The sequence below is a fragment of the Conger conger genome, chromosome 16, assembly GCF_963514075.1.
Source record: "Conger conger chromosome 16, fConCon1.1, whole genome shotgun sequence".
NCBI lineage: Eukaryota > Metazoa > Chordata > Actinopteri > Anguilliformes > Congridae > Conger > Conger conger.
The window spans coordinates 32,886,773-32,913,840 of record NC_083775.1 but is presented as its reverse complement, the minus strand read 5'-3'; the positions used below and the strand labels follow the sequence as shown (position 1 = coordinate 32,913,840).

The following is a 27,068-nucleotide window of genomic DNA, read 5'->3' as shown; positions in this document are numbered from 1 at the left end:
CTTTGTGTGTCCCAGTCATTTACCTTAACCACTACGCTACAGGCCGCCCCTATGGCGATGTACTTTATATGCATGCAGCTGTTACCATTTTAAAACCTTTAGATGCCACCTATCACAGCGCTATCCGCTGGCGATACATTTTATACACACCATTGCAATCTCCCTGTAATGTCTGTAAAAGTGTTTACATTTAGCAATTAGCTATAATTATAGTATTTAGTCACGAGGGTGAAAGGCTATATATGATATTATACATAGTACTAGATTTTCTTTAGAGGTACACTTTCGTGTTTTTTTTGAGGAAGTGGTATAGCAATAGTGCAAATCTTTTTCTTTCCATTGCTGCACATGACTGCTGCTCACTTCAGGTTCTGCAATTCAACGGATCCCACAGACCCTTAATTACCAGGCAGGTCCCAGCCTGATAGCAGGTGAGGTGGCAATCAAGCTCCAAACTGGATTACATGGGTGTAGAGGGCAGGCAGCCAGCAGTCGTAGCTCATTTTCTCGAGCGAGTAGAGGGCAACAAGCGACACGCTTCCATGCAAAAAGGAGATCTGTGTCACTCCATAGACACACAGCTTATAAAACAACAGCGGTCAATATGCTGACAAACAGACCAAATCCTGAAATTCACACATTTTTGAAAGACATTGTGAGCAAAATGTCCATGTTCTGGTTGCGTGAGAATGAAAGCACAAGTCCTCAGCGTAAAAGATGAATCTTTAATTTGCATAACCAAAACAACAAAATGGGACTTTGGAGCATCCGTTATATTACTTCAGGAATATGTTCATTACAAAAGTTATTTGATTCATGGTACATCAGCTGAGTACAGGGTTTATGTTCACATTCTCTTTGCATTCTTTCCCTCGCCTCGTATAATAATATAATCCTGTAAGACCGCAAACAGTATACCTGATGAAACACCTTTTCAACAGTGCCACTGCGAGTATAGTACAGTACTAGGTGGTGACAGGACAACATTAAAATGGCCTCCCCTCTCCTCAGTCGGGCCCAGTGCACAGCCACAATGTCAGATTTGCAGTGGGAAGGGCTTAGGCCAGAGCACAGCCACAATGTCAGATTTGCAGTGGGAGGGGCTTAGGCCAGAGCACAGCCACAATGTCAGATTTGCAGTGGGAGGGGCTTAGGCCAGTGCACAACCACAATGTCAGATTTGCAGTGGGAGGGGCTTAGGCCAGTGCACAGCCACAATTTCAGATTTGCAGTAGGAGGGGCTTGGGCCAAACGAGATGAAGCAGGAGTTTGACTGGGAGCCCGAGGGACTCTTATTTTGACAATCCCGACTCACACCGCAACAGTCAAAACAGTGAATTACATTGGACTGTTGCTGCAATTGAATTGAATTTAACACCCAAGTACACAGAAATAGAATGTGAAAGTTTAAGTGGCTGACACGGCTATATAATAAGCCACTACAAAGTGAACACAACAGTCCCAACAAATCTTGTTTTGAAAATGATGATGTGCCAATTCATCAATACTAATTTTAAAACGATTTGTACAAGAGTCTGGATCATCAACATAAGAGCCCTTTGGGTGTTTGTTGGCAGTTTTAGACGCTGCGTATTTGTTCATATTCCTGTGAATCTTCCACAGCGCAGTTCTCTCAGGAACCCCTGTGAAACACAAGGCACCGCTGGAGACGGCCATCTTCAGAGCCAGGCTCGCACTTTGAGCCATGCCAAGCAAAAAAGGCAGGGAGGAAGTAGGGGTAATGCACAGAACCAAACTCATGACTAAATTAACCACCCCAAGGCCAGACCGACGACAACACAAGACACGTAACCGCAATTAAAGACCAGAGACACTTCGGACTTCTTGTTTTGTTTTTTTCTTTTTCTTTCTTTTTTTGCACTGTAGCAGGTCCATGATTAGACTGGGGCTGCACTTTATTTTCCCCCTTTTCTGAGGGGTTTCAGAACGGGGATCAGCATTTTCCATCAGCCATGCCCGCCCCACACCCCCCAAAAAAATAAATAATATTTGAAGGACAAGAGCATCCACGTTCCCTGGGTGAGAGTATTACGGCGTGAATTTACAATAATTATATATCTATAACAAACATAAAAACAAGCAAAATAAAAGTCTCTTTCAATACAAATAAACACTTACATTCCAGGAGAGTGTACAATGTAGCGAGGAGCAGAGGGGGAAAATCCAGGTTCAGATGGTGAAAGTCCTCCATTTTGTTCCAACCACCTGGATTACCACAATTGCTCAGGAGTACATGATAGATAATGGCGAGGTTTGCTGCGAGACGGAAGGTGTTGCCAAACAGACAGCGGTCTCCTGCATGCAGTTTTAATGCTCGTTCTCTGTCCTCACCCAGTGGAAAACACACAGCACGGCTTCCTAAAACATGGCAGAAGACTGTGGCCACAAAGGATTACCCCAAGCAGCCGGCTACAGCCGCCTGCTGCTCCTCGTCTTTGATGACCTACTTCTACCCGGTAGCACTTGAGACACCACAGTGTAGCTAGAACAGTGGTCCTCACTCCAGGTCCTGGAGGTTTTTGTTTTCACCTTAATATCAGCAACCAATTCAGACCCAAGAAACCAGGTGAGTAGCTGTGTAATTAACTGCTTTAATTGATCAATTAAAGAGAGTAACCGAGTAACAACAAAAGCCAGCACACCCTGCGGCTCTCCAGGACCAGGGGTTAGGACCACTGCACTACGGGTTCATTCCAATCACTTATTTTATCGTATCCCTGTATTGAATTTCCAGGTCATTTTTTCACATGAATTGGAAATTAAATCAAGGTCCGTCAACTTTAAGGGACTAGCAATCCGTTAAACGCTCCTAGGAGGAGCACTGACGCTGTTAAGAGGATACATGAGTGCAGCCTTTTGAAGTCTTTTTTTGGAACGTACAATAGAAGTTGAAGTTGATGCTGAGGATCCACCTCTCTACATCTGTCACGGCTGTAACCGATGTTGCTTTAAAGTGCCACTTGACCAAGCGAGGACCTTTCCCGCCTCGATTCCTCCATTCTCATCTCATCCTCCGCTGGGCAGAGCTAAGGAGCGAGGAAAGGACAGGAGGAAGATACGCACCGAGCGAAAATAAGCGATTGGAATGAACTATAAAGGGTTAGAAATGAGTTCCGAGCCCGCTTAGGCCCGGCGTCTTTACGGCCCGACCCGAACCAGCCTGACGAGCACTCGCCAAAATCTGAGCCCGAACTCGGCAGAGGCCGATAGAGTAAATAACAAGGCAACAACAACATACAGCACAATACAGAACAATGCAGTGTTTCTCGCAGGAAACCTTGCTGTGATGGGGCAATCGGGGAGCGACATTTCCAGCAGCCGTTAGCATCCATTGACAGCAACGGCTCAGAGCAAAGTTTTTGTAGAGTACCATTATGCATGTTAGCATGTTGAAATGCTTTTTTTTTTTTAAACAAGTTTTTTCCCTTCTGTTAAACGTGACATTAAGCTTGTCGCTTGCACCTTGCAACAAGCAGGGCAGGAGCATTGTCCTCTTTCTTCCCAGTATTTTTTAGCATGAAGTACGCTTGTAAAACAGAGGAATAATTTAGATTTTAATGTTCGTATTGACCAGAACAGGCTAGCCAGCTAGCTTTACTGTAGTTTGTCCTAATTGTGGCGGTAATAAGTTTGAATTTGCTAGTTGAGCATAATGGTACACCAGAAAAACTGGAAGCTTTGCGCTATTTTTGTGAAGTCGATCGTTGGCGGAAGTGTAGCGAGGACTTCCGACTCGACGTCACACAAGATAAACATACACCCAATACCCGGCCTATCACAGCATGCCTTTGGGCCCCGTCGGATTTGGTTCAGGATGCAGCCCGCTATAAAACCCTACAGGAAACTGCATGCTTTGTGAATAATTCTGTCAATATAGCGAGGAAATGTATTTGTCTTGAGCTTAATTTGAATTTCATACCCCTCCACCCCACCATGACAACTACAGCACCAAACTGTACTTTGAAACTCCCGGTCGGCTTCGTACATTTCGAATCCGCCATGCCGCTTGCGAAGCCAAAAACGAACCGAAGTAGCTTTGCTACGTATTTATAGCGCTACGGGCTTTCAAATTTTTCGGCATTCTTGTTCCTCATTTCATGAGCTTTTCAGTTTATTTCCGAGGGCTCAAATCTAAAGGCCCGGTCCCCGTGGAAACGTATGCGAATGAGATGTTGTGCCTGGTCCATTGAGAACCCTAAGCCTAAGCGGGATTGCGAACAGGAAGTGGCACGCGCCTCTTTCCCCTCGTGCTCCAGGGCGGGCGGCGTGTGGGCGGAGATGTCTCCGGTTCGGCGGGGCGGGGTGACGGACTGAGAGGGAGGGAGGGGGGAGATTATTAACGGAGGGGCGGGAGGGGGACGTCGGCACCATCCACCTTAACCAAACTGGAAAAAGAAGTTCCCGGGTCCGGATGCTGCACGGAGACAAAGAAAAAACACAATATCATTAAAATATCAATATCATTAACCAGCACTGGATTAAAAAGCAAAATAAATAAATAACTAAACCAATAACTGACAAAGTTAAAGATGCACAGGAAATGCATTTATGGAACTGGAACATACTACAATATTGAAAATATTATATCTCATACCAGTTCATTTTAAAATATATATAACAATAATAATGGGTATTTTTACCAAAATACGGCAGTATCTCGATTTAGTATATTCAACTGCAGCAATGTTAGAAACACTATCACAGTGGAAACACAGGAAGTGCTGTCAGTGAAGCATTCTGGTGGCTATATAATGGTGTGGGGAACGTTTTTGTGGCGTGGTGTGGGGTGGGTTAAGTTTTCCTGGAGTGGTTGGAGTGGTGTGGGGACTGATTTTGCAGTGTAGTTTGGGAGTACTCGTATACTTAGTCCAATTCGGCCAATTCAGGAAGCGGGAATGAAATTCAATGAATCAAATGAAAAATCTGCACTGAATATATCATGACTGACCTTCAAAGCTGAAACCCCCTGGGCCTCCGAAGAATGCCTTGAAAATGTTGTTGGCATCGAAATCTGGAATGACACACATGCACTCATGTAAAATGTGCTTGTCAACATAATTGGCAAAAAACTTTTTACAGCTTTTTTACAGCTCTAGAACTAGGAAGGAAATGATAGCCCTCATCCTCAAACATCCTCATCCTTGACTGAAATTAATCAGATAAAGGTTCTTATCTGTTCCCAAAATGGCATGTTATTTCAGCCCACACAAACAACGGTTTATAAGAATGCAAACACAAGCCCTTTTCAATATTCCCTCTGTGAGTCGACGCTAGGAATTGAATAGTGCCTTAAATCAAGACATGTCTGGGCAGCTGAGAGTCAGGAGAGGACAGTTAGGCCTGGAGCCATCTGGCAGCGTCTGGGTAAACCCAGGAGTGTCAAAACAGCGGTGGGGAGACCCAGAAGTGTCAAAACAGCGGTGGGGAGACTTTCGGCTCACAGACCAGTGGTGAGTGCTTGCCTCATGCTGTTTGGCACTAAGCTTAGCTGGTGGAGATATGCAACGCAGAGAGTTTGAGCTGATCCAGGATCAGCCCTAGTCCTGCCTCCTGCTATTCTGTGCAGAGAGCTCCAGCTGATCCAGGATCAGCCCTAGTCCTGCCTCCTGCTATTCTGTGCAGAGAGCTCCAGCTGATCCAGGATCAGCCCTAGTCCTGCCTCCTGCTATTCTGTGCAGAGAGCTCCAGCTGATCCAGGATCAGCCCTAGTCCTGCCTCCTGCTATTCTGTGCAGAGAGCTCCAGCTGATCCAGGATCAGCCCTAGTCCTGCCTCCTGCAGCCCCCATCCCTCCTCCAGCTGCTGTTCTGCGTTAAGGACAGTGCTGCTCCAGGATGGGCCTCCTGACCTCCCATGTTCATGCCGTCCTCCTCCAGGTCCTGGCCACTGTCGTACCGGGACCTCTTCTTGGGGTCGGAGAGCACGGTGAACGCCTCGCCCACTTCCTTAAACTTCTTCTCCTCCTCCTTCTGCACCTCCACGCTGGCTGCGCTGTGCCGGTCTGAGAGAGGAACGAGGGATGTGAGAGAGAGAGAGAGAGAGAGAGAGAGAGAGATGGGAGCATAACTGTATAAGTTTAGTGAACGGAACAGCCATTAAGATGGTATTCCATAGTTATTTGTTGTACGTCGCTCTGGATAAGAGCGTCTGCTAAATGCTTTGTAATATAATGTAATAGCTTAAGCAATAGCAGACTGGATTCCCTCCACGTGAATGGTATCACTATTAACAGAGTCAGTAGAGCTTAATTGGAGAGAACACGTTGGTGACAAACAAGACCGTCTGACATTTTATGAGTTAGCAACCAAAGGTGCACTTTTAGCCTCCGATTTGCCCCCAAGTAGCTACAGGGTCAAGGCGACCAAATGACCAGGTATTTCAACCCTATCTGACATAACGGAATGCAAATGTCAGTCCCATCAGATCTCGTTGCAATATATAGATTATACTCAGCCTTGAGTGACATCATTGTGGAGTGACATCACAGTGCTTTCAGTCCACAGGCGTTTTGAAAGTGTTCAATACGGCGATTCTGCGAATGTTCGCGGCGGTATGTAATTACATTTAGTTCACCATCAACGCCTTTTTACTACAAATGGATGCGACTCAGGTCTAATAATGCTAATAATAATAGTTGCTTATCTGGAAAAAAAAAAAGAAAAGTGACAACAAATGTTACATCGACCAAAGTGCATTATATCAGCATAATGATTTTCAACCTTTATTGTCTTGGTGTCATTCCTGTCTTCAGTCATTTTTGTTGGCTGTTCACTACCCTTTCAAACAGTTAGCTAACATTTGTGGCGAACAGAATTAAAAAGAAAAATATGTTTGCGAACGGTAGCTAACTTTAGCCGTCTTTTATATTACATTACATTTTATTTAGCAGGCGCACAACAGTGTATATATCAAGCTCATAGAACAAACAACCGAACATGGCAGATAGGGTACAATTCATATATGACTGTAAGACCATGAACATAAGTCGAGCAGGCTCTAGAGAACTTGGAGCACACGTGGACGCGGTAGGGCTAAACGCTCAGGGGTCGATGGCGGGTGGCCGCAGGTTGATGGCGGGTGGCCGCAGGTTGATGGCAGGCTGTGGTCGGCGAGCTCGAGCAGGAGCGCTACCTGGGTGGTGCATGAGGGCGCGTTTCCGGTAGCCCTTCTTGATCTCGTCTTCCGTGGCGGTTTTCTCCACCCCCAGGATCTTGTAGTAATCTTTCCGCTTACTCTTCTTCAGCTCCATCTGGGCCGTCTTCAGCAGGTGCTTGTGTTCTGAGCGACAGAGCGAGAGAGAGAGGAGTGTGTTCTGAGAGACAGCGAGAGAGAGAGAGAGGTGTGTGTGTTCTCAGAGATGGAGTAAGTGAGGAGAATAATTGTGTTGATGATGGTTGAGTCATAGAAAGCTCAGATAATTGAAGACGTTTACATTCTATTCATAGATAACAATGAAAAGAACACTCTATAGTAGTGGCTGCCAAAAATGTATCTGGGAACCAACCGGTTGGTTTTGGGAGGGGCTGAGGTGCGTTACTGGACTGAATAAAAAATTACCAAAAAAAAAAAAAAAAAAATCAATAATATATTACAAATAAAGGGTCATATAATACACATTCACAGTCACATTAAACACTGCACCACTTACAGTACGTATGTAGTTTAAATGCAGCCGTTTTGAAACGTCTGAACATTTCAACAATGGAAGCGACTTTTAGAAACTGCGGTAGATCATTAAAGTATCACAGACTCAGAAAGTTTGGGAGCCACACTTCTACACTCCATTTCAACACTGTAAACCAGGGGTGTCCAATCTTACCCAGAAAGGACCGGTGTGTGTACAGGTAGTTGTTTTAGCACAGGACTAAGACAGCTGATTCTACTCATCAAGGTCTTGATTATAGAGCACGATTAGTTCATTAGTATAATCAGGTGTTTTACTGCTGGGTTAAAACAAAAACCTGCACCCACGCCAGCCCTTTTAGCATAATATTGGACACCTCTGCTGTAAACCCTCAAACTAATGGAGGGAGGGCGAATGGTGGCACAGGCTTGAAACTGGAACAGACATGAGCCGCCAGAAGAGGGCGCTGTACGCCGGCTTCCCTGGAAGCGTAGCGTGACTCATTTCACACTTCCCCGAGAGGAACGCGCGGAGGGGGCCCGCGGCTGAGCGTCTGACGCTCCTGCGAGTTTGAGCGGCGTGCTGCTGTAGCCCGTTATTTCTGGCTTCCAGCGGTGCCTTTGGCACCTGCCGTCTCGGCGTCCGGTTACACCTGCGCACCACTACAGTGGCCTCGGTTTCCCCTACTCCACTCCGCGACTCGACGCCGCAGAGATCACCCCGCCGAGACCGTCTGAGCGGCAGGTGGCGCCGGGACACCTGTTTTTCAGTCGTTCCTGCAAAAGACCTGAAAGGACCCCGTTTGCACTCAAAATAGACCGTGGTTTAATTCTGTGCGTAGAGTTGTGAGATTGCTGCAGCGGGACTTAAATCGGTAAGTACTCAAAGGAGTAGAGATGGGAGAAGCTGCCGGAAGGACAAACCTCTCGGCAGCACTCCATCAATCAGGCCTTTATGGGAGAATGGCTAGACGGAAGCCACCCTTCAGCGAAAGGCATATGACAGCCCTCTTGGAGTTTGCCAAACAGCATTTAAAGGACTCTGAGAGCATAAAGAAAAAGATTCAGTGGTATGATGAGACAAAAATTTAACTCTTTCAGCAGAACGTCGAGCACTATGTCTGGGGATACCAGGCTAATACCATCCCTACGGTGAAGCATGGTGGTGGCAGCATCATGCTATGGGAGGGCTTCTCAGTGGCAGGAACAGGGAGACTGGTCAAAATTGAGGGAAAGATGAATGCAGTCAAATAGAGACAGGTCCTTGAAAAAAAACTGCTCCACAGTGCACGTGACCTCAGACAGTTCACCTTTCAGCATGACAGCAAACCCGAAGCATACATTCAAGACAACGCTGGAGTGGCTTCAGGACAAGTCTCTGACTGTCCTTGAGTGGCCCAGCCAAAGCCCAGACTGAAACCCCATAGAACATCTGCGTTGAGACCCGAAGATGGCAGTTCATAGACGCTTCTGACGGAGCCAGGAAGGATTGGATAAACTGCCAAAATCCAGGTGTGCAAAGCTTGTAGAGACTTATCCAAGTAGAATCGAAGCTATAATTGCTGCCAAAGAGATATTTATATAAATGCGAGATTTTAGTTTTTGATTATTAATACATTTACTAACCTTTCTGAAAGCATATTTTTCACATTGTCATTATGGGTTATTCAGAGAAGATGGATGGGAAAAAATGACAATTCTGTCAAGTTAAAATGAAATCAGCAACACAATAAAGTGTGCAAAAAGTGACGGGATCTGAATAATTTCTTTAGCCACTGTATGTACACCACTGAGCAATACACTATGTCTTACTGAAAACAAAATGTATTCATCGCTGCAGTAAGCAGTGAGGCAGATTAAACTAGGTTATAAATGAAAGTGCTGGATTCCTTAAAATAAGCATTCTTCCAAAAAACATTGAAATAAAATCACACCATGTACAACCCGGCAGCCGATGACCTCGTATGTGTGCGCATCTAATTGGCAGAGATCCCAGCCAATTAGGGCAGCCTGCGGGCAGGCGTGAGGGTGCGGCAGCGTAGCGGAGCTCACCTTTCGTCTTCTCGGTCTGGCAGACCTTCTCGTAGTCCCGCACGGCCTCCTCGTACTGCTCCGTGTCCATGTAACTGTGTGCGTCAGACAAGCCTGGGTCAGCATGCATTACATTACATTACTGCCATTTGGCAGACGCTCTTATCCAGAGCGACATACAGTTGATTAGACTAAGCAGGAGACAATCCTCCCCTGGAGCAATGCAGGGTTAAGGGCCTTGCTCAAGGGCCCAACGGCTGTGCGGATCTTATTGTGGCTACCGGGATTAGAACCACCGACCTTGCGTGTCCCAGTCATGTACCTTAACCACTACGCTACAGGCCGCCCTGTATACATCTCCACCGCTCCGCTCCTCCAACCCAGGGCCGACACAACGGTTTGATTGAATAAAAAAGCCTTATTTTCAAAATCCTTAGTTTAACCAGGTTTGCTGCTCATTAGTCTCCAACCCTGTATAGGGCAGCCTGTAGCGTAGTGGTTAAGGCACATGACTGGGACCTGCAAGGTCGGTGGTTCGATCCCCTGTGTAGCCACAATAAGATCCGCACAGCCATAGGGCCCTTGAGCAAGGCCCTTAACCCTGCATTGCTCCATGGGAGGAATGTCGCCTGCTTAGTCTAATCAACTGTACATCGCTCTGGATAAGGGTGTGTGCCAAATGCCATTAATGTAATGTAATATGTCATGTATTATTACGATTATTATTAATTATTTAGCAGTAGTGAGTTTTTTAATCAATAAAAAGCAGGACTTGTTTTCATTTGAATGACTCAAGTATATTAAGATGAATATGAGTTTGAGAAGGTGTAACTATGACCACTACAAACACATTTCATGATCAGTAGCTTATCTAATGAGCATACTCATTCTTCCATACTATCAGACCATGCTCAAAAACAATAAATAGATAAGCACAGTACCTCTATAAATAATAGTAATAATAAAATCCTCCCCCGTATTTTGTTCCAATCTCCTGGGTTTGCCAGTTGGCATCGGAGGTTGAGGTATTTGCCACAGCCAGGAGGAAGAACTACAGTGCCGTCCATATGCCTTTGGACAGTTGGTACAATTTCTGTTCTTTTGACTCTGTAGTCCAGCTCATTGGAATTGAAATGAAAACGTGAGGATAAAGTGAGGAATGCCAGCTTTAATTTGAGGGTACTTAAATCCATATCGGTGATGTTTGTCACATCCCTCTTCATACATAGTCCCCCCCCCCCCCCCATTTTAGGGGACCGAAAGTAATTGGACAGCTACAGACACAAACAGAACAGAAGCTGTACCAACTGTCCAAATGCATACAAACTCCACAGGAATTACTGAAATCAGCTGGTTGAGTTCATGGGTGGAGGAAACACGTGGCAGGACTTCTAGTTTCTGACCGCTGGACCTTCCACCTCTGGTAAAAAGGTGCTGTGTTTGTATTGGCCCAGGAGCCCTGCGGGGGCTGAACTGCTACGGTACTGACCACTGCGCCCTCCGCAAATACGCTTTGATGTAGGTGTCATCCAGCTGAATGGCCTTGGTGCAGTCTTCAATGGCCTGCTCCAGTTTCTTCAACTGCAGGAAGGGGGGAGAAGGAGGGAAAGAAAAGGGGGAGTTGAGTGCCGGTGGCCCAGTTCGGAGAGCCCCGGGGAAGCCTCGGGAAGCCCAGGGCGGCCTAGCCCCGCACAGTGGAGGCGTGCGCTAAAAATATTCAGGGAGCAGCGGGCTCTGTGAGAAACACAGGCACTGCGCTGGGGACTAGGTTCCAGAGCAACTCAGCAGAAGGCCTGTACAAGGCATTCAGTCCCACATTTAGCCTAACATCAATCAGCCTACCACTGTACCTACAGCACCTCAGCCTACACCACTGTACCTACAGCATCTCAGCCTACAGCACTGTACCTACAGCACCTCAGCCTACACCACTGTACCTACAGCACCTCAGCCTACACCACTGTACTTACAGCATCTCAGCCTACACCACTGTACTTACAGCATCTTAGCCTACACCACTGTACCTACGGCCCCTCAGCCTACACCACTGTACCTACAGCAACTCAGCCTACACCACTGTACTTACAGCATCTCAGCCTACAGCACTGTACCTACGGCATCTCAGCCTACACCACTGTACCTACAGCAACTCAGCCTACACCACTGTACCTACAGCAACTCAGCCTACACCACTGTACCTACAGCCCCTCAGCCTACACCACTGTACTTACGGCCCCTCAGCCTACACCACTGTACTTACAGCATCTCAGCCTACAGCACTGTACCTACGGCATCTCAGCCTACACCACTGTACCTACAGCAACTCAGCCTACACCACTGTACCTACAGCAACTCAGCCTACACCACTGTACCTACAGCCCCTCAGCCTACACCACTGTACTTACGGCCCCTCAGCCTACACCACTGTACCTACGGCCCCTCAGCCTACACCACTGTACTTACAGCATCTCAGCCTACAGCACTGTACCTACGGCATCTCAGCCTACACCACTGTACCTACAGCAACTCAGCCTACACCACTGTACCTACAGCAACTCAGCCTACACCACTGTACCTACAGCCCCTCAGCCTACACCACTGTACCTACGGCCCCTCAGCCTACACCACTGTACTTACGGCCCCTCAGCCTACACCACTGTACCTACAGCAGTGATTTTCATTCCAGGTCCTGGAGAACCGCAGGGTGTGCCCCTTGTTTTCGCCTTAATATCAGCAACCAATTCAGAGCTAAGAAACCAGGTCAGGTGAGTTAACTGTGTAATTAACTGCTTTAATCAATCAATTAAGTGCTGAGTAACAACTAAAGCCAGCACACCCTGCAGCTTTCCAGGACCAGGAATGAGGACCACTGACCTAACGCATCTCAGTAATGGGAGGAATGCACAAGGTTACGTTTGCACGCATAACAGTACCCCGATTATTGGGAGTAATCAGTTTATGCTCATATTTAGAATATTACGTAGACATAGATACACGTAATATGATATGTTCAAATGTGGATTTTTCACGATTCTTTCCATAATTGGTGTACGATCAACGGAAACGGTGTTCAAGGGGCAGCCATGTTCCTTTTCTAATGGGATCTAGTTTCTGTCTACATGCACCAAAATATCTATGTGTTTTGAATATGCTGATTATGACCTTATGACTATCAAGATAAAGGCTTTTACATGGCCATTTCAATAATCAGAGTACTGGCTAAATTTGGGTCAGATGGATGTATTAGCATGCATGTAAACACATTGCAAGACACTCCGGGTGCAGTTCCTGATGGCAATGTTTTTTTGGGGTTTTTTTTAGATCCTATATCTCTCCCGGGTTACTAGTATTTGGATGTATGTTTTGACATCACTTCACACTATTAGCAGCTAGAGAGTGCAAAATTTCATGTGTGTGCTTAAGACAGGCAACGGATGTTTCAGGCATGATTACTTATTAATCAGGAGAGATCATGATATCACATTACTTCCACAGAGACTCCTAGTCATGCAGTCAGGAAAAATGACAACAAAAGATGCTTGCTTGGTGGTTTGAGTGTGCAGGTATTCAGAAACTTGTAGAAACAGAATACAAATATAAAATGCAAGTCAAAAAAAAATTACAGCAAGAAAAGATTCCCAGCTGTGGGTGGGAATCTATGTCTGCATTAACCAGCAGTAGCAGGCCTAGAGCCAGAATGGCCACATGAGGGGTGCAGTTTCCTAACCTTAGAGCCCACGGTGCCTCTGTTGCAGTACAGCTTGGCGTTGGTTTTGATGTTGTTGGGGTCTATTGTGAGCGCCTCGGAGTACAGCGTGTAGGCCTCCTCGTAGTTCCCCTCTTTAAACGCTCGGTTCCCTTCTTCCTTCTTGGCTTTCAGTGCTTTGGCGTCCTGAACGGGGCGAGAACACCATGTCACAAGGGACAGTCTGGACATTAGAACTACCTGCAACTGCCGCACACGCTACAGACATACTTTTTGAGAAACGTTAACTGACGAACTGAGTTTCACTGATCTCTTAACAAAAAATAATCCTGGCATTACTTTGTACACAGGAATTTTACTTCAGCCAAAGAACCATGCGCCTCCAAAAGATTATTACCTTTTAGATATTAATTTGCTGATGCTCTTATGGAGAGCCACTAATATTTCAAAACATGTACCGGTACGACTTGGGAGGTGAAGCTGCACCCTCTGAATCACAAGCCCAGTTTCCTAACTGTTAAAGCCCATCCACACCAAGAACTATAACAATATCGATGTGAGCATCCACACCAAGAACTGTAACTACAGCTATAACAATATCGATGTGAGCATCCACACCAAGAACTGTAACTATAGCTATAACGATATTGATGTGAGCATCCACACCAAGAACTGTAACTATAGCTATAACGATATTGATGTGAGCATCCACACCAAGAACTATAACTATATCGATGTGAGCATCCACACCAAGAACTGTAACTATAGCTATAACGATATTGATGTGAGCATCCACACCAAGAACTATAACTATAATGATATCGACGTGAGTATCCACACCAAGAACGATAACTACAACTATAACAATGTGAGCGACCTCACCAAGAATGATAACTATAGCTATAACAATATCAATGAGAGCACCCACACCAAGAACGATAACTATAGCTGTAACAGCAAGTTAAGGATCTTTTTTTCCTAAAGTGCGTTTTATTGTGAGACATGCGTTTCGTTTCGAGCAGCATACCGGTAGGCTATCAAAAGATTTTCGCCTTGGTTTGGGATTTAATTTACTTTTGGACTGTTTGATTCTATTGCTAAATGTTGGGACTGATGGGCACTGAAATCTGGGGGGTATTTGATGGTACACTGTTAAGTTTTATGTAGTTGAAAGAGTGTCCGGATTTCCACCCATCCGTTTATTGTGAGCCAAGGCAGCCGCTTTCATTCATTCATTGAACGTGCACTGTGCTGTAAATACATGGAAACCTTATTGCGTAGCCAAGTAGCCTAAATTGAGTTCATTTTTAATTTTGCCTGATTTACTTTTTATTAAATTCGTAGGCTGGAATGCCTTGCGGCAACAATTGTGTTTAAATGTATACTGCTTCAGCTTTTGGCAAGCTACCCAGAAGGGGGCGGCAAGCGACTGGTAGCTTGAGAGCAACGTGTTGGAGACCCATGGTGTAGGACAACGACTTTTCATTGGCAACAGTATTAAACCAACCAACAATATAAAATATTAAGAAGAGCTCTTTTATTTCATTGAGTTAAATCGAAACAATTTGTTCTAGTGCTCATGGACTGATAGCCCTACTGGTAGGCAATATTACCCCGGCTTGTATTTGGGGGCCGGCCTTTATTTGTCCGAATCGGCCACGCCCCCGGCTATTATCCGAGGCCCGGCTTCAAATAGAATCCCGGACACAATTTGAGGATTTACTGTATAACAATATAAATGAGAGCACCCACACCAAGAACGATAACTATAGCTGTAACGATATCGACATAAGCATCCACACCAAGAACGAGAACTACAACTATAACAATGTGAGCGTGCTCACCAAGAACGATAACTATAGCTATATCGATGAGAGCATCCATGATCCAGGACATTCTTGAGGTGACCATCATTGTCCTTATAGCCGTGGTGTGGACTGCACAATTCTCTTGAATTAGAAGGATTTTAAAACTATATATTTACAGTTATAGTTATAGTTCTTGGTGTCATTGGGTGCAACAGGCTAAGATGCAGCAGACTTGCGGTTGCAGTTTGCTGCAGTTGCACACCGGGGACCGGGGTTCGATTCTTGGTCCTGCCAAAAGCCAAGTTTGACCAGCTCACGTGGAGCAGCAATAATTGGCTCGCTGCTCCAGGGGGAGGGACTTGGCAGGGTTAGTAGATCGCCGCACAAACAAGCGCCTCGGAATCACGGTCACGACTTGTGAGACGAGACGGCTTGAAGAACGCGTGTTGCTCTCTAGCTGGCCACCGAGGGACGGGGTGTGGGCGGTGTATCTAATACTAGCTCTAATTGAATCAGACGGGGTCCAATTGGCTACCAAATTGGGAGAAAAAGGGAAAAAAATCGGATAAAAATAAATTAATATTTATAGTTATAGTCATTGGTGTGGATGGGCCTTTAGAATGATTTTGAAAAGGACATATTTATATTTATAGTCATTGGTGTGGATGGGCCTTCAGAATGAATTTGAAAAGGATATATTTATAGCTATAGTTATAATCCTTGATGTGGTGAGGCCTGTGGGCTGCCCTAGTGCCCCGGGGGCAGTGGGCGGCGGGCAGGGAGACTCACTCTGCAGGCCAGCCGGGCCTTCTCGTGGTCGGGGGCCATGCGCAGCGCCTGGGTGAAGAACAGCACCGCCTTCTCGATGCAGTCCTCGTAGTACAGGCACAGCCCGCGCACGTACAGGGCGTCGCCATTCGTCGAGTCCATCCGCAGGATGTCGCTGCGAGAGACAGCGGGGCATGATGGGACATCCTCCAACAAAGCTGCCGATTTCTGGCAAGAACTGCTGGATTCCTGCCACTAAATTCGTTTTTGTGCAACTCTGAACTCACTTTTCATGCTGCTTTTGCTTGTAATGAGGGATGCTAACAAATAGGGAAACTATATTTCCATCAAATTTTTCTAGTTGGTCTTCTGCTGCTGCAGTCTATCCACTTAAGAGGTTTAATGCCTTGTGTGTTCAGAGATGCTCTTCTGTATACCACTGTTGTAAGGTGTGGTTATTTGCGTTACTGTCACCTTCCTGTCAGCTTCCTGTCAGCTTTATCTGGCTCTTCTCCTCTGACCTCTCTCATTCACAAGGCGTTTTTGCCCACAGAACTGCTGCTCACTGGATGTTTTTTGTTTTTCGCACCATTCTCTGCAAACTCGAGAGACTGTTGTGTGTGAAAATCCCAAAAGGATGTGTGTGCGTGTGTGTGTGTATGTATGTGCATATTGCATGTGTGTGCATGTGTGTGCGTGCGTGTGCGTTTGCGCACGTGTGTGTGTGTGTGTATGTGCATAGTGCATGTGTGTGCATCTGTGTGCGTGCATGTGCGTGTGTATGTATGTGCATGCATGCATGTGTGTGTGTGTGTGTATGCATGTCTGTGTGCATGTGTGTGCCTGCATGTGTGTGTGTATGTATGCATGTGTCTGCGTGTGTATGTATGTGCATACTGCGTGTGTGTGTGTGTATATATATGTATGTGCATACTGCATGTGTGTATATATGTATGTATGTGCATGTGTGTGTGTATGTATGTGCATGCGTGTGTATGTATGTGCACATTGCATGTGTGTGTATGCATGTATGTGCCTGCGTGTGTATGTATGTGCATACTGCATGTGTGTGTATATATGTATGTGCATACTGCATGTGTGTGTATATATGTATGTATGTGCATACTGCATGTGTGTGTGTGTATATATGTACGTATGTGCATAGTGCATGTGTGTCCTGCGTGTGTGTGTGTGTATATATATATATGTATGTGCATACTGCATGTGTGTGTGTGTATATATGTATGTATGTGCATGTGTGTGTGTGTGTATGTATGTGCATACGTGTGTATGTATGTGCACATTGCATGTGTGTGTATGCATGTATGTGCCTGCGTGTGTATGTATGTGCATACTGCATGTGTGTGTGTATATATGTATGTATGTGCATACTGCATGTGTGTGTGTATATATGTATGTATGCATGTACATACTGCATGTGTGTGTGTATATATGTATGTATGTGCATACTGCATGTGTGTGTATATATGAATGTATGTCCATACTGCATGTGTGTGTATATATAAATGTATGTGCATACTGCATGTGTGTATGTATATATGTATGTATGTGCATACTGCATGTGTGTGTGTGTACATATGTATGTATGTGCATACTGCATGTGTGTGTGTGTGTGTGTGTATATATGCATGTATGTGCATACTGCATGTGTGTGTATATATGCATGTATGTGCATACTGCATGTGTGTGTATATATGCATGTATGTGCATACTGCATGTGTGTGTATATATGTATGTATGTGCATACTGCATGTGTGTGTGTGTGTGTATGTGTGTGTATGAATGTATGTGCATACTGCATGTGTGTGTGTATATATGTATGTATGTGCATACTGCATGTGTGTGTGTATATATGTATGTATGTGCATACTGCATGTGTGTGTGTATATATATGAAGGTATGGGCAAACTGCATGTGTGTGTGTGTGTATATATGTATGTATGTGCATACTGCATGTGTGTGTGTGTGTGTGTGTGTGTGTGTGTATGTATGTGCATACTGCATGTGTGTGTGTGTGTGTGTATGTGCATACTGCATGTGTGTGTGTGTGTATATATGTATGTATGTGCATACTGCATGTGTGTGTATGTGTGTGTGTATGTATGTATGTGCATACTGCATGTGTGTGTGTGTGTGTGTATATATATGTATGTATGTGCATACTGCATGTGTGTGTATGTGTGTGTGTGTGTGTGTGTGTGTGTGTATATGTATGTATGTGCATACTGCATGTGTGTGTATGTGTGTGTGTATGCGTGTGTGTGTGTATATATGTATGTATGTGCATACTGCATGCGTGTGTGTGTGTGTGTGTGTGTGTGTGTGTGTGTATATATGTATGTATGTGCATACTGCATGTGTGTACCTGGCCACAGACTGAGCCTCAGCATAGCGTCCCAGCAGAGCCAGGCACTCAGCCTTGAGGATTTTGAAGCGATGGCAGGCGGAGGCAGACTGCAGGGCTCGGTCCATGCAGAACACCACCTGCACAGGTCAGAGGCACTGGGTCAGGTCTGCATATACAGGTATACAATTACAGTCAACTCCAGAAGTATTGGCACCCTTCATAAAGATGAAGGGGAAAAAAGGCTTTTTGACTTTTTATTTCAATACATTTACTCTCATGCTTCAATTTCAATTTCTTAGTGAACACGATATTTGTGACAGATTCCCACTGGCATTTCTCTATCAATGTCCATTGAGACCATCTGCATTGTCTCATTTCATTTCTATATATGAAAATTTTTTGTTGGTGGCAGGCGCACCACTCCTGCCCTGTATGCAAATGTACGCAGTAAACTGACAATCACAGCTAGTTCTTCTGCCTCAGAAGTTCAACTTTAAGAGCATCCATCCATCCATCCATTATCTGAACCCACTTATCCTGATCAGGGTCGCAGGGGGGCTGGAGCCTATCCCAGCATACATTGGGCGAAAGGCAGGAATACACCCTGGACAGGTCGCCAGTCCATCGCAGGGCACACACACTATTCACTCACACACTCATACCTATGGGCAATTTAGACTCTCCAATCAGCCTAACCTGCATGTCTTTGGACTGTGGGAGGAAACCGGAGTACCCGGAGGAAACCCACGCAGACACGGGGAGAACATGCAAACTCCGCACAGAGAGGCCCCGGCCGACGGGGATTCGAACCCAGGACCTCCTTGCTGTGAGGCGGCAGTGCTACCCACTGCACCATCCGTGCTGCCCACTTTAAAAGCATGAGACAGGGAATACATACCATTCTGAAGTCCCTCTTTTCAAAGCCCAACTCTGCCATCCTCTCAAATTCCAGAATGGATTCTGCATTCTTCAGCTGAAATTCAAAAAACAACTGTCAGGCGTCAACCAAAAACAAGCTGCTGGTGGCCTCCCCTAAGTGAGAGGATCTGCAAGGCTACACGTTTTATGTTCCATGAAAGTATACTTTTATTTTCATTTGTTACAGAGCACTGAGTTTTCTGGGATTTTGATCACTCAGTATGTATAGGGCTAGAATTGTGATGTGCCGAAAGGACCGATATTTTCACGGTAAAGTTTTCCTCAAACACGCCAGCGCACCTTTCAGACGCTCACCCCCTGGGAGGGCATATACTGCACACCTCCCAGGGCACTTCCGGCATGTTCTCTGTACGACTTGACTGGGCAGGACCTTGTAGATGTCAAAACCTCAGTCTGTCTTGCCCTGTTCATTGAACGGGTTTAAGGCCAAAAAGCTTTGCACCCTCTTCCTTCAGGTGTTTTATTTTTTATTTTTTTAACGCAGGTAAGGAATCTTTTTGACAGTTCTTTGTTTGGGCTTGACTGAAGCGCATCTGGCAGTATATTTCGTCCTAACGTAGACCTCTAAAGTATGAGCACGAGCGACCGGGAGAAGTGCAAACCAGAGTAAACAAAACCTAAACCCGAAGCCATCCATTTCATCTCAGTGCCTCGAATCAGGACGTCCCTGTGGCTGTTTGGCGATTGGCCGGCGGACTCGCCTCTTGCTGTGCCTGGCTGCTGTCGGGCTCCAGCTCTAGAACTCTCTGGAAGCAGCGGCTGGCAGCCATGGCATTCCCCAGACACAGGTGGCACTTGCCCTCCCTCAGGTGGCCCTGGGGTGCAGACGCCAATCATTGGACATGTCACGGGGGAAGGGGGACATGAAAGGTTTTTGTATTATTTACTAAGTACATCTTGGAGCTAGCAGGAAGCATTTCACTGCACATTGTATGTGACAAATAAACTTTGATTTGATTTGACTACAGGAGGGCTGGTATGGCGATATAGCCATCGCAGTATAACAAGTTGTTTTGTAAGCGCCGTAACAACTATCTCCGGCATGCAGTGTTAAGATTTCTTTCAGCCTTTTTTATTTATTTAATCATACCTGACGCAGTAGCACACCTTCAATTTTCTGAGCCAAAGTGAAATGCTTCCAAGGGAAAGAATTATGTATCTTTTCATTGTTGATATGACAGCAACGGGGCCATGCTGTTTCCATGTGGGAGATAAAAAAACATGACTACAAGGATAAAGAGTGAAAATGTAAGCAATGTGTTTTTTCAAAACTAATAGGTAAGTCAACCAACATTAAATAGACACAAGTGATGTTTTTTCCCTCCCGGAAGCATTTCACTGAAGTGTGACCGTAACAAGTATGACTAAAGACGAAAAGAAGGAAGGAAACCTACCGGCACCTGCCAGAAATAGTTCTTAAAAAACAGCACAAAAAAACAACAACTTTTCGATGTACCGCGATAGCTATATTGCGCAGCCCTAGACTAAAAGCCCGTAGTCCTTTAGCCCCTGAGGAGTAGAAGGCTCGTAGTCCTTTAGCCCCTGAGGAGTAGAAGGCTCGTAGTCCTTTAGCCCCTGAGGAGCAGAAGGCTCGTAGCTCTTTAGCCCCTGAGGAGCAGAAGGCTCGTAGTCCTTTAGCCCCTGAGGAGTAGAAGGCTCGTAGTCCTTTAGCCCCTGAGGAGCAGAAGGCTCGTAGCTCTTTAGCCCCTGAGGAGTAGAAGGCTCGTAGTCCTTTAGCTCCTGAGGAGCAGAAAGCTCGTAGTCCTTTAGCCCCTGAGGAGCAGAAGGCTCGTAGCTCTTTAGCCCCTGAGGAGTAGAAGAACAGCCGGCTGGCTTCATAGACCCTCCGAGTGCCCACACGTTTAAATGCAGAGGTGTAAAATCCAGGTCCAGAGAGTGAAAGTCCTCCCCAGTATTTTGTTCCAATCACCTGAATTGGCACAATTCTTCAGCCAGGAGATAGAACTAATTAGAACAGCTGGTTGAGTTCACGGGTGGAGGAAACACGTGACAAGACGTTTACTTTCCACCTCTGTATAAATGTTGCAGAGGTTACAGGTGGAAAACCGAACAAGAACCAAATTCAAGACTAACACCAATTTTGGAATGTCTCCAAATTAGCAAGAGAGATGTCTTGCTAAGAAGTGGGCAAAATACACAAAAACCAAACAAAATTAAACAAAGAAAAGCTACAATCAGAATTGTGGAGGTGTAGGCGATTTTAGAGGTGGTACAGGAGTATAAAGTTTAAACTATGAGCAAATTTGCATGTACGCATCTCAATGCGGCATGTAAAACAGACACTGTACATGCAAATACATTTCAAATGAGTGCATTTGAAACACCACCCAACCCTGAGCAAAGCGGTGTGACTATGTTTCAGGAATACTGTAGGTGTTTGACAGGTCTCCAGAAAGAAAAAAAAAGAAAAAAAGAAAAAAAGAATCCAGAAGACCTAGCCACCTCCATGTCTAATTTCAGTCATATGGACTGACCTTTGACCCTTTGACACGATGCATACCTTTGTGAAGGTGTCGTCCAGCCGCACTGCCTGCTGGACGTCCTCCAAAGCGTCCCTGTACCGGGTCAACATCATCAGGGTGGCGGCCCTGTTGCCATAGTAACTGGCATTCTTAGGGCTTGCGTCTGTCAGGATAAACACAACTCAACACACGCCTCCATCTATGGCAACGCTGCAGGAATACCCACACACCAATGAGTAACACGGTGTACTTTAAGGCATAACATCATGGCCAAAACGTCACTGTCCTTCTACATGACCTACTCTTATCTCATCAAGTCCATCGATATCGCTCTCGCAAGCGGATTCATTCAAGCACTGGGCAGTGAGTCACTTTTGGGAATCTGACTCACAGAGACAAAATACTTCCTGTGTAGAGCAGTAATTAAGAGTGAGATTTGGTAGTGTTCACACTCGCAGCTCGGGATTTGGATCAGCCTGAAACCCGGCCAGGAAGGAACTGTCTATGAGCTCTCTTCTCTTCTCGAGTTTCATTCGCACAGGAGTGAAAGGGAATTGATCAGCGTTAGTAATGCACAATTTTCTACTGGCTGCCACTCGGAATACTTCCTCTGAATACTTGAAAAACTGACAGGTACATAGACGTATTATTTGGATTTCAGTACAGAGAACGACAAGCCACTGAGGGGAAAATTGATACAACCTTGTTCACGGTTACATCTACGTGTGTTTAGTTGCAGATTGGACTGCTTAATTTATCTGTATTGGCTGCCATTTTATGGCCTAAATTCCTGAAAGATCATAAGCAGTCTCGTTTTCAGATATCCACTCAGACTTGGGTGTGACCTGCATTGATTCCTATTAACTACTGGTTATTCCTGGTTATTCCTGGAAATGCTAATGCACATCCAACCTCTAACAGGCTAGCTCCACGTACTTCACTAATTAACTACAGCTTCATTTCTTCTTTCCACCCCAGCTGACCTGAACAACATTACTGCAATCAGGGATTTGGATTCAGACCTGTTAATTCAGTTATTGTTATAGCGGAATAAAGAACGTCATGCATTAAGGAGAATGGAGTTAGATGCAATGCTACAAAACAACGAACAATATTCTTTAGGGTACTGCAGTCAACAACTTTTGGCAGCGTTTCATGAGCATAAAAAGCAGGAACACTTGTCAGAAGAAACCCTCAAAAGCTCAGGCAGACTAAAAGGTAGCACATTTACATTTTAACAAATGTATTATATATTTACATTGTAGCAAGTTTACATTTTAATTTAGTAGTTTTAATAGCCTGGGAGGGTAGGAGGTATGAGAACATGTTCGGAGTCAGAACTCACATTTGGTTGACTGTGGTTTCCATGAAAAATGATCAGAAGCCTTTTGGGGCAGCCTTACCTATGGCCTTTGTGTAGTAGTTGAAGGCTTCAGCATAGTCCTTGTTAATGTAAAAGGCGTTCCCTTGTTCTTTGAAGCCTTCTGCTTCCCTGAGGGGACCAATGAACATAATGACACGCACAGACAGAAACAGAAAAAAAAAAAAGAGGTTTGGCATTTAGTAAGAAAGGCAACAATGACGGATTTTCATTGGATGAACAAGATATTGAAAAAGATCAACAAATAGGCCCGACCATGTAAACGCTCAGAATCCAAAAGTGAACGCCAGCAATCGGTGCCTGAAGAGCTTACCAAGTAGCTACCATTCCTGCACTGTCAATCAAATCATGGAACAGGCATTCGAAAGCTGTGCATTTGAACAGTGGTGTCCAGTAATGAAAACCAGAATTTGTGAATCAATGTCTTGTCTTTATTGGTACACGCTACTGCACAGCACCTTGGAGTGTTCCCAGTCTAATTGTTGTTGTTGGTATAGACTACTCTGCATATAGACCTTTCACTTCCTTTACATAATAGGTTCGGATTTGCTGTGCTTATTAAACCCAGAGATGCAAGCCGTTACATCTCTACAGCACTTAAGATATTGTCCCCTTTTTAGTCGTCAATTTGCAGGAAATCTGCATGGGGCAGTCTGTAGCCTAGTGGCTAATGTACATGACTAGGACCCAGGGTTCATGGTGTGTGGTTCAAGCCATGGTTTAGCTACAATAAGATCCAGGTCCGAGGGGGGGGGGGGGGCAGGTTTGTCCCCCTGCTTAGTGAAATCAACTGTAAGTGACTTTGGATAAATAAACGTAACTGCAATGGAAGCACACCTTTCACTGATCACCTATGCGTGGACGGGGGAGGGGCCTGCTTTCTCTCTCCCCCGTCTATACATAGAAAGCGCAGAGACAGCAGGAGCTGCCGACAGCTGGCCCCGTCCAATCAGAGCACAGGAAGAGGGGGGACTGCGGCCATTTTATGGGGGTCACACGCTGCCACATGGGTCCGGACCCACGGACGGTAGAGGAGCACCTGCCACAGGCCTTTTTTCGGAAGACCCTTTTCCGTCCCAGGTCCAGCGGCTCCAAATGTAGGTCGGCTTTTTTAGTCCCTGTTCTGCACTGCTAAATACGTTACCCTGCACCCAACGCATGACACACATCCAACAATTTGCTTTGGCCACAACAAACCCCTCAGTAAAAATACAGTTTGACACAATGTGCATCTGTATAACAGAAGGCCTCATCCAAGGTGACTTCCAAAGAACTCACTGTCCAAGTTAACCAATTCAAGTACTGAAGCAATCCAAACCAAGTACAGTTGTACCCATCTCTCAGGTGCAGAAGTTGCCCCAGGGTTAAAATTTGCATACTGGCACTAAACTAAAGGAGGATCCATAACGGTTATCCTCTTCCCAGAATTCATTTTTTGGAAGATAACCGACACACAACCATTTACGGGGTGTGAGCAAACGCGGTGGGAGGGGCCTTACAGCCATTCCAAAATGTCAGATTCCACCATTGCAGATCTTGGACTGTGATGTCATTCGACATATGCATTTTGAAAAGCAGCCGTTTGGAAGCACGAACCAAGCCGCGAATGATACTGCTGCTATATTTAGACTACACCCTACCAAGTACAAAGCTGGCTCGTTTTACACTGCAGGTCAGTCTGATAGGTCCACACCAAGCCAAACTGATACTGTGAATAACCCATTTTTATTATTTTTCATACATACCTCAATAAAAACAACAGCCTACTACTAAACCCATAAAGTGTTTCATTAGACACAAATAGAAGTTAACGAAACTTAGATTAGTTCCCCAATCTTCAGAGTGCATTCATGTCTATAATTGTATTTATTTATGTTATTTGTTTCTTTAAGGGTAGAGTAGAATATACTGAACTTTTATTTCATGTATGAAAAAAAAATTCAGCTAACTCCTAAAAACAGACACCCGTCTGGACATCTGTGACCAGATTTTAACAGCGCCATCAAAAGTGAGTAGGCTCATTCAACAGTCAATCACTGTTCCAGACCGGAATAAATATTACTTCATAAAAAAAATCCTGGTCACATAACATTATTTCATAAGAACTCTAGGACTCTAACGTTAAAATATCAAGCTTCGTTCATCAAAGAACACCATAGCCACTCATAGAACTAGGAGCCTCTAATCTGTTTTTTTTCTGGAGGCATAATAATCAGCTCGCGGGAGTGGAATTCACGTGTTAGGTTAGATCATAATGCGTTTCCAAGGTGCGATGACAGGAAAGGCGGTCAACTGTATTATTCTCGACACAAAGCTGATCGTACTGAGAAACTTCCTGAATACCAGCTATTCCGTTGTGTGACAAGATGAAATGCTACTGCTAGCTGTAGGTATGCTTAATTTGAAACGTCATATGAAAAAAACCTCCAATAACAAACCACACAACGAACGGAGGTACTAGGCCAGCTATAACGTTTAAAACTATGGACATATCGAGTTTTCTAAGTTACATTACCTAGCTAAGCAAGTTACCCAATATTTTTCTAGAAAGGCATGGACATTTCCTTGCGAGCTAGGTGAAGAATACACACTGACAGGCTAGGCAGTTCACTTCCTCACAAGTAATAATGTTAGCTTACAAACGTGATCTAATGGTGTTTAAAGCAAATCTAACCACGTGCATGTTGTAGTTTAGTTATTTTCTTATAGTTAGCAATATCTAGATTTTTGTTGTAGTTGACAGCAAACCACTATCAAGCTAACGTACGAACAGAAATAATGGGATGTGTGTTAGGCTATCTTACTCTAACACTGAGGTAACAAGATTGACATTTCATATCTGCATGGTAACGCTCAAGACGTAAGAGTGTAGAAGCGTATGACAGTTAATAAAAGGCAATCCCAGGGCATCAGCATTAAAAAGACAACGAGAGAATAGTAGGCCTGTCATGTACCCCCACTGTCCATGAACGTTTAGCAAGCAAGTTAGCTACCTGCGGCAACTGCTGACCGAGTCGGAGATGGAGCGGGTGGCAGGCAGGTTGGCTAATGCTAACTAGCTAAATATTATGTAGGCCTAGCTAGAATTCGTTTAATGAAGGTATGGACTGCTAACGTTACGTCCCCAATAAAGCTCACACATATATATGTAAGAGTGCTACCTTTCCAACTCCTCGTCACTCGATTCCAGCTCCGGCTCCATGGGTACATCACCGTCTATAGTCGCCATTTTACTGCCGGGAGGCGGTAGGGAAAAGCGCAGAAGACGCACTGCACTCGGTCAAGCTCCGCGTTGCTTCTGTTATTACGCAGGAATCACGTTGACTAGTTTTGCGCAGACGCGGCACTGAGTGAATGAACACATTTTATTATTTAACGTCAGAGAGAGAACCTTTTGCAATATCAATTGACTCAGCTTCGTTTCCACCTATACGTGCGTACCTATTTCCCTTATTCAATCTAAAACAAAATCCGAATCAGGGAAAAAAAAAATCATGAATGAACGCCCAGAAAAGGGACTGATGTACATACACCCTGACCTCTATCTCCTATCTTTTTTGTTCAGCGATACACCAAAAACACTTTATCGTTCTTTCTTTTTCCAAACAAGGATTAAACTTGCTACGACACTGTAGATTTACCAAATTATTCAATGAAAGCTGAGTTCATAAATGCAGTTGTGTTTCTCCCTTCTCCACCTGCAATACTGCTACCGGGGTTGTTTTAATTGTCCCACAACATTATCTTCGCGCTTGGCATTGAATTGGGTCTAAATGTTTTAGCCGAAAGTTTGTCATACACATTCATATTCAAAACTGATCTGATTAAGCCTACTGTAAATATTTTACTTACTTATGTCCCATGTAGTGTTAGATTTAATTGGTTTCCTACCTTCCTTGTAAAAAACTGTTTTTCTTTTGTCTACCAAATCTTCAACTTTG

At 44.9% G+C, this 27,068-nt stretch overlaps 1 protein-coding gene across 1 annotated transcript; it reads right to left on the bottom strand.

The window, feature by feature from the left end:
• Positions 1-711: 711 nt before the first annotated feature.
• Positions 712-26,452, bottom strand: LOC133114523 (dnaJ homolog subfamily C member 7-like). Its single transcript, XM_061224008.1, has 14 exons — positions 26,289-26,452; positions 23,150-23,238; positions 21,785-21,909; positions 19,965-20,078; positions 19,223-19,297; positions 18,343-18,461; positions 15,978-16,131; positions 13,402-13,566; positions 11,164-11,255; positions 9,696-9,769; positions 7,152-7,298; positions 5,869-6,021; positions 4,970-5,032; positions 712-4,435 (listed from the first exon to the last, which is right to left on the bottom strand). Exons 1-14 carry the CDS (start codon positions 26,354-26,356, stop codon positions 4,398-4,400), a joined length of 1,476 nt encoding a protein of 491 aa, XP_061079992.1. The 5' UTR covers positions 26,357-26,452; the 3' UTR covers positions 712-4,397.
• Between the last annotated feature and the right edge of the window lie 616 nt (positions 26,453-27,068).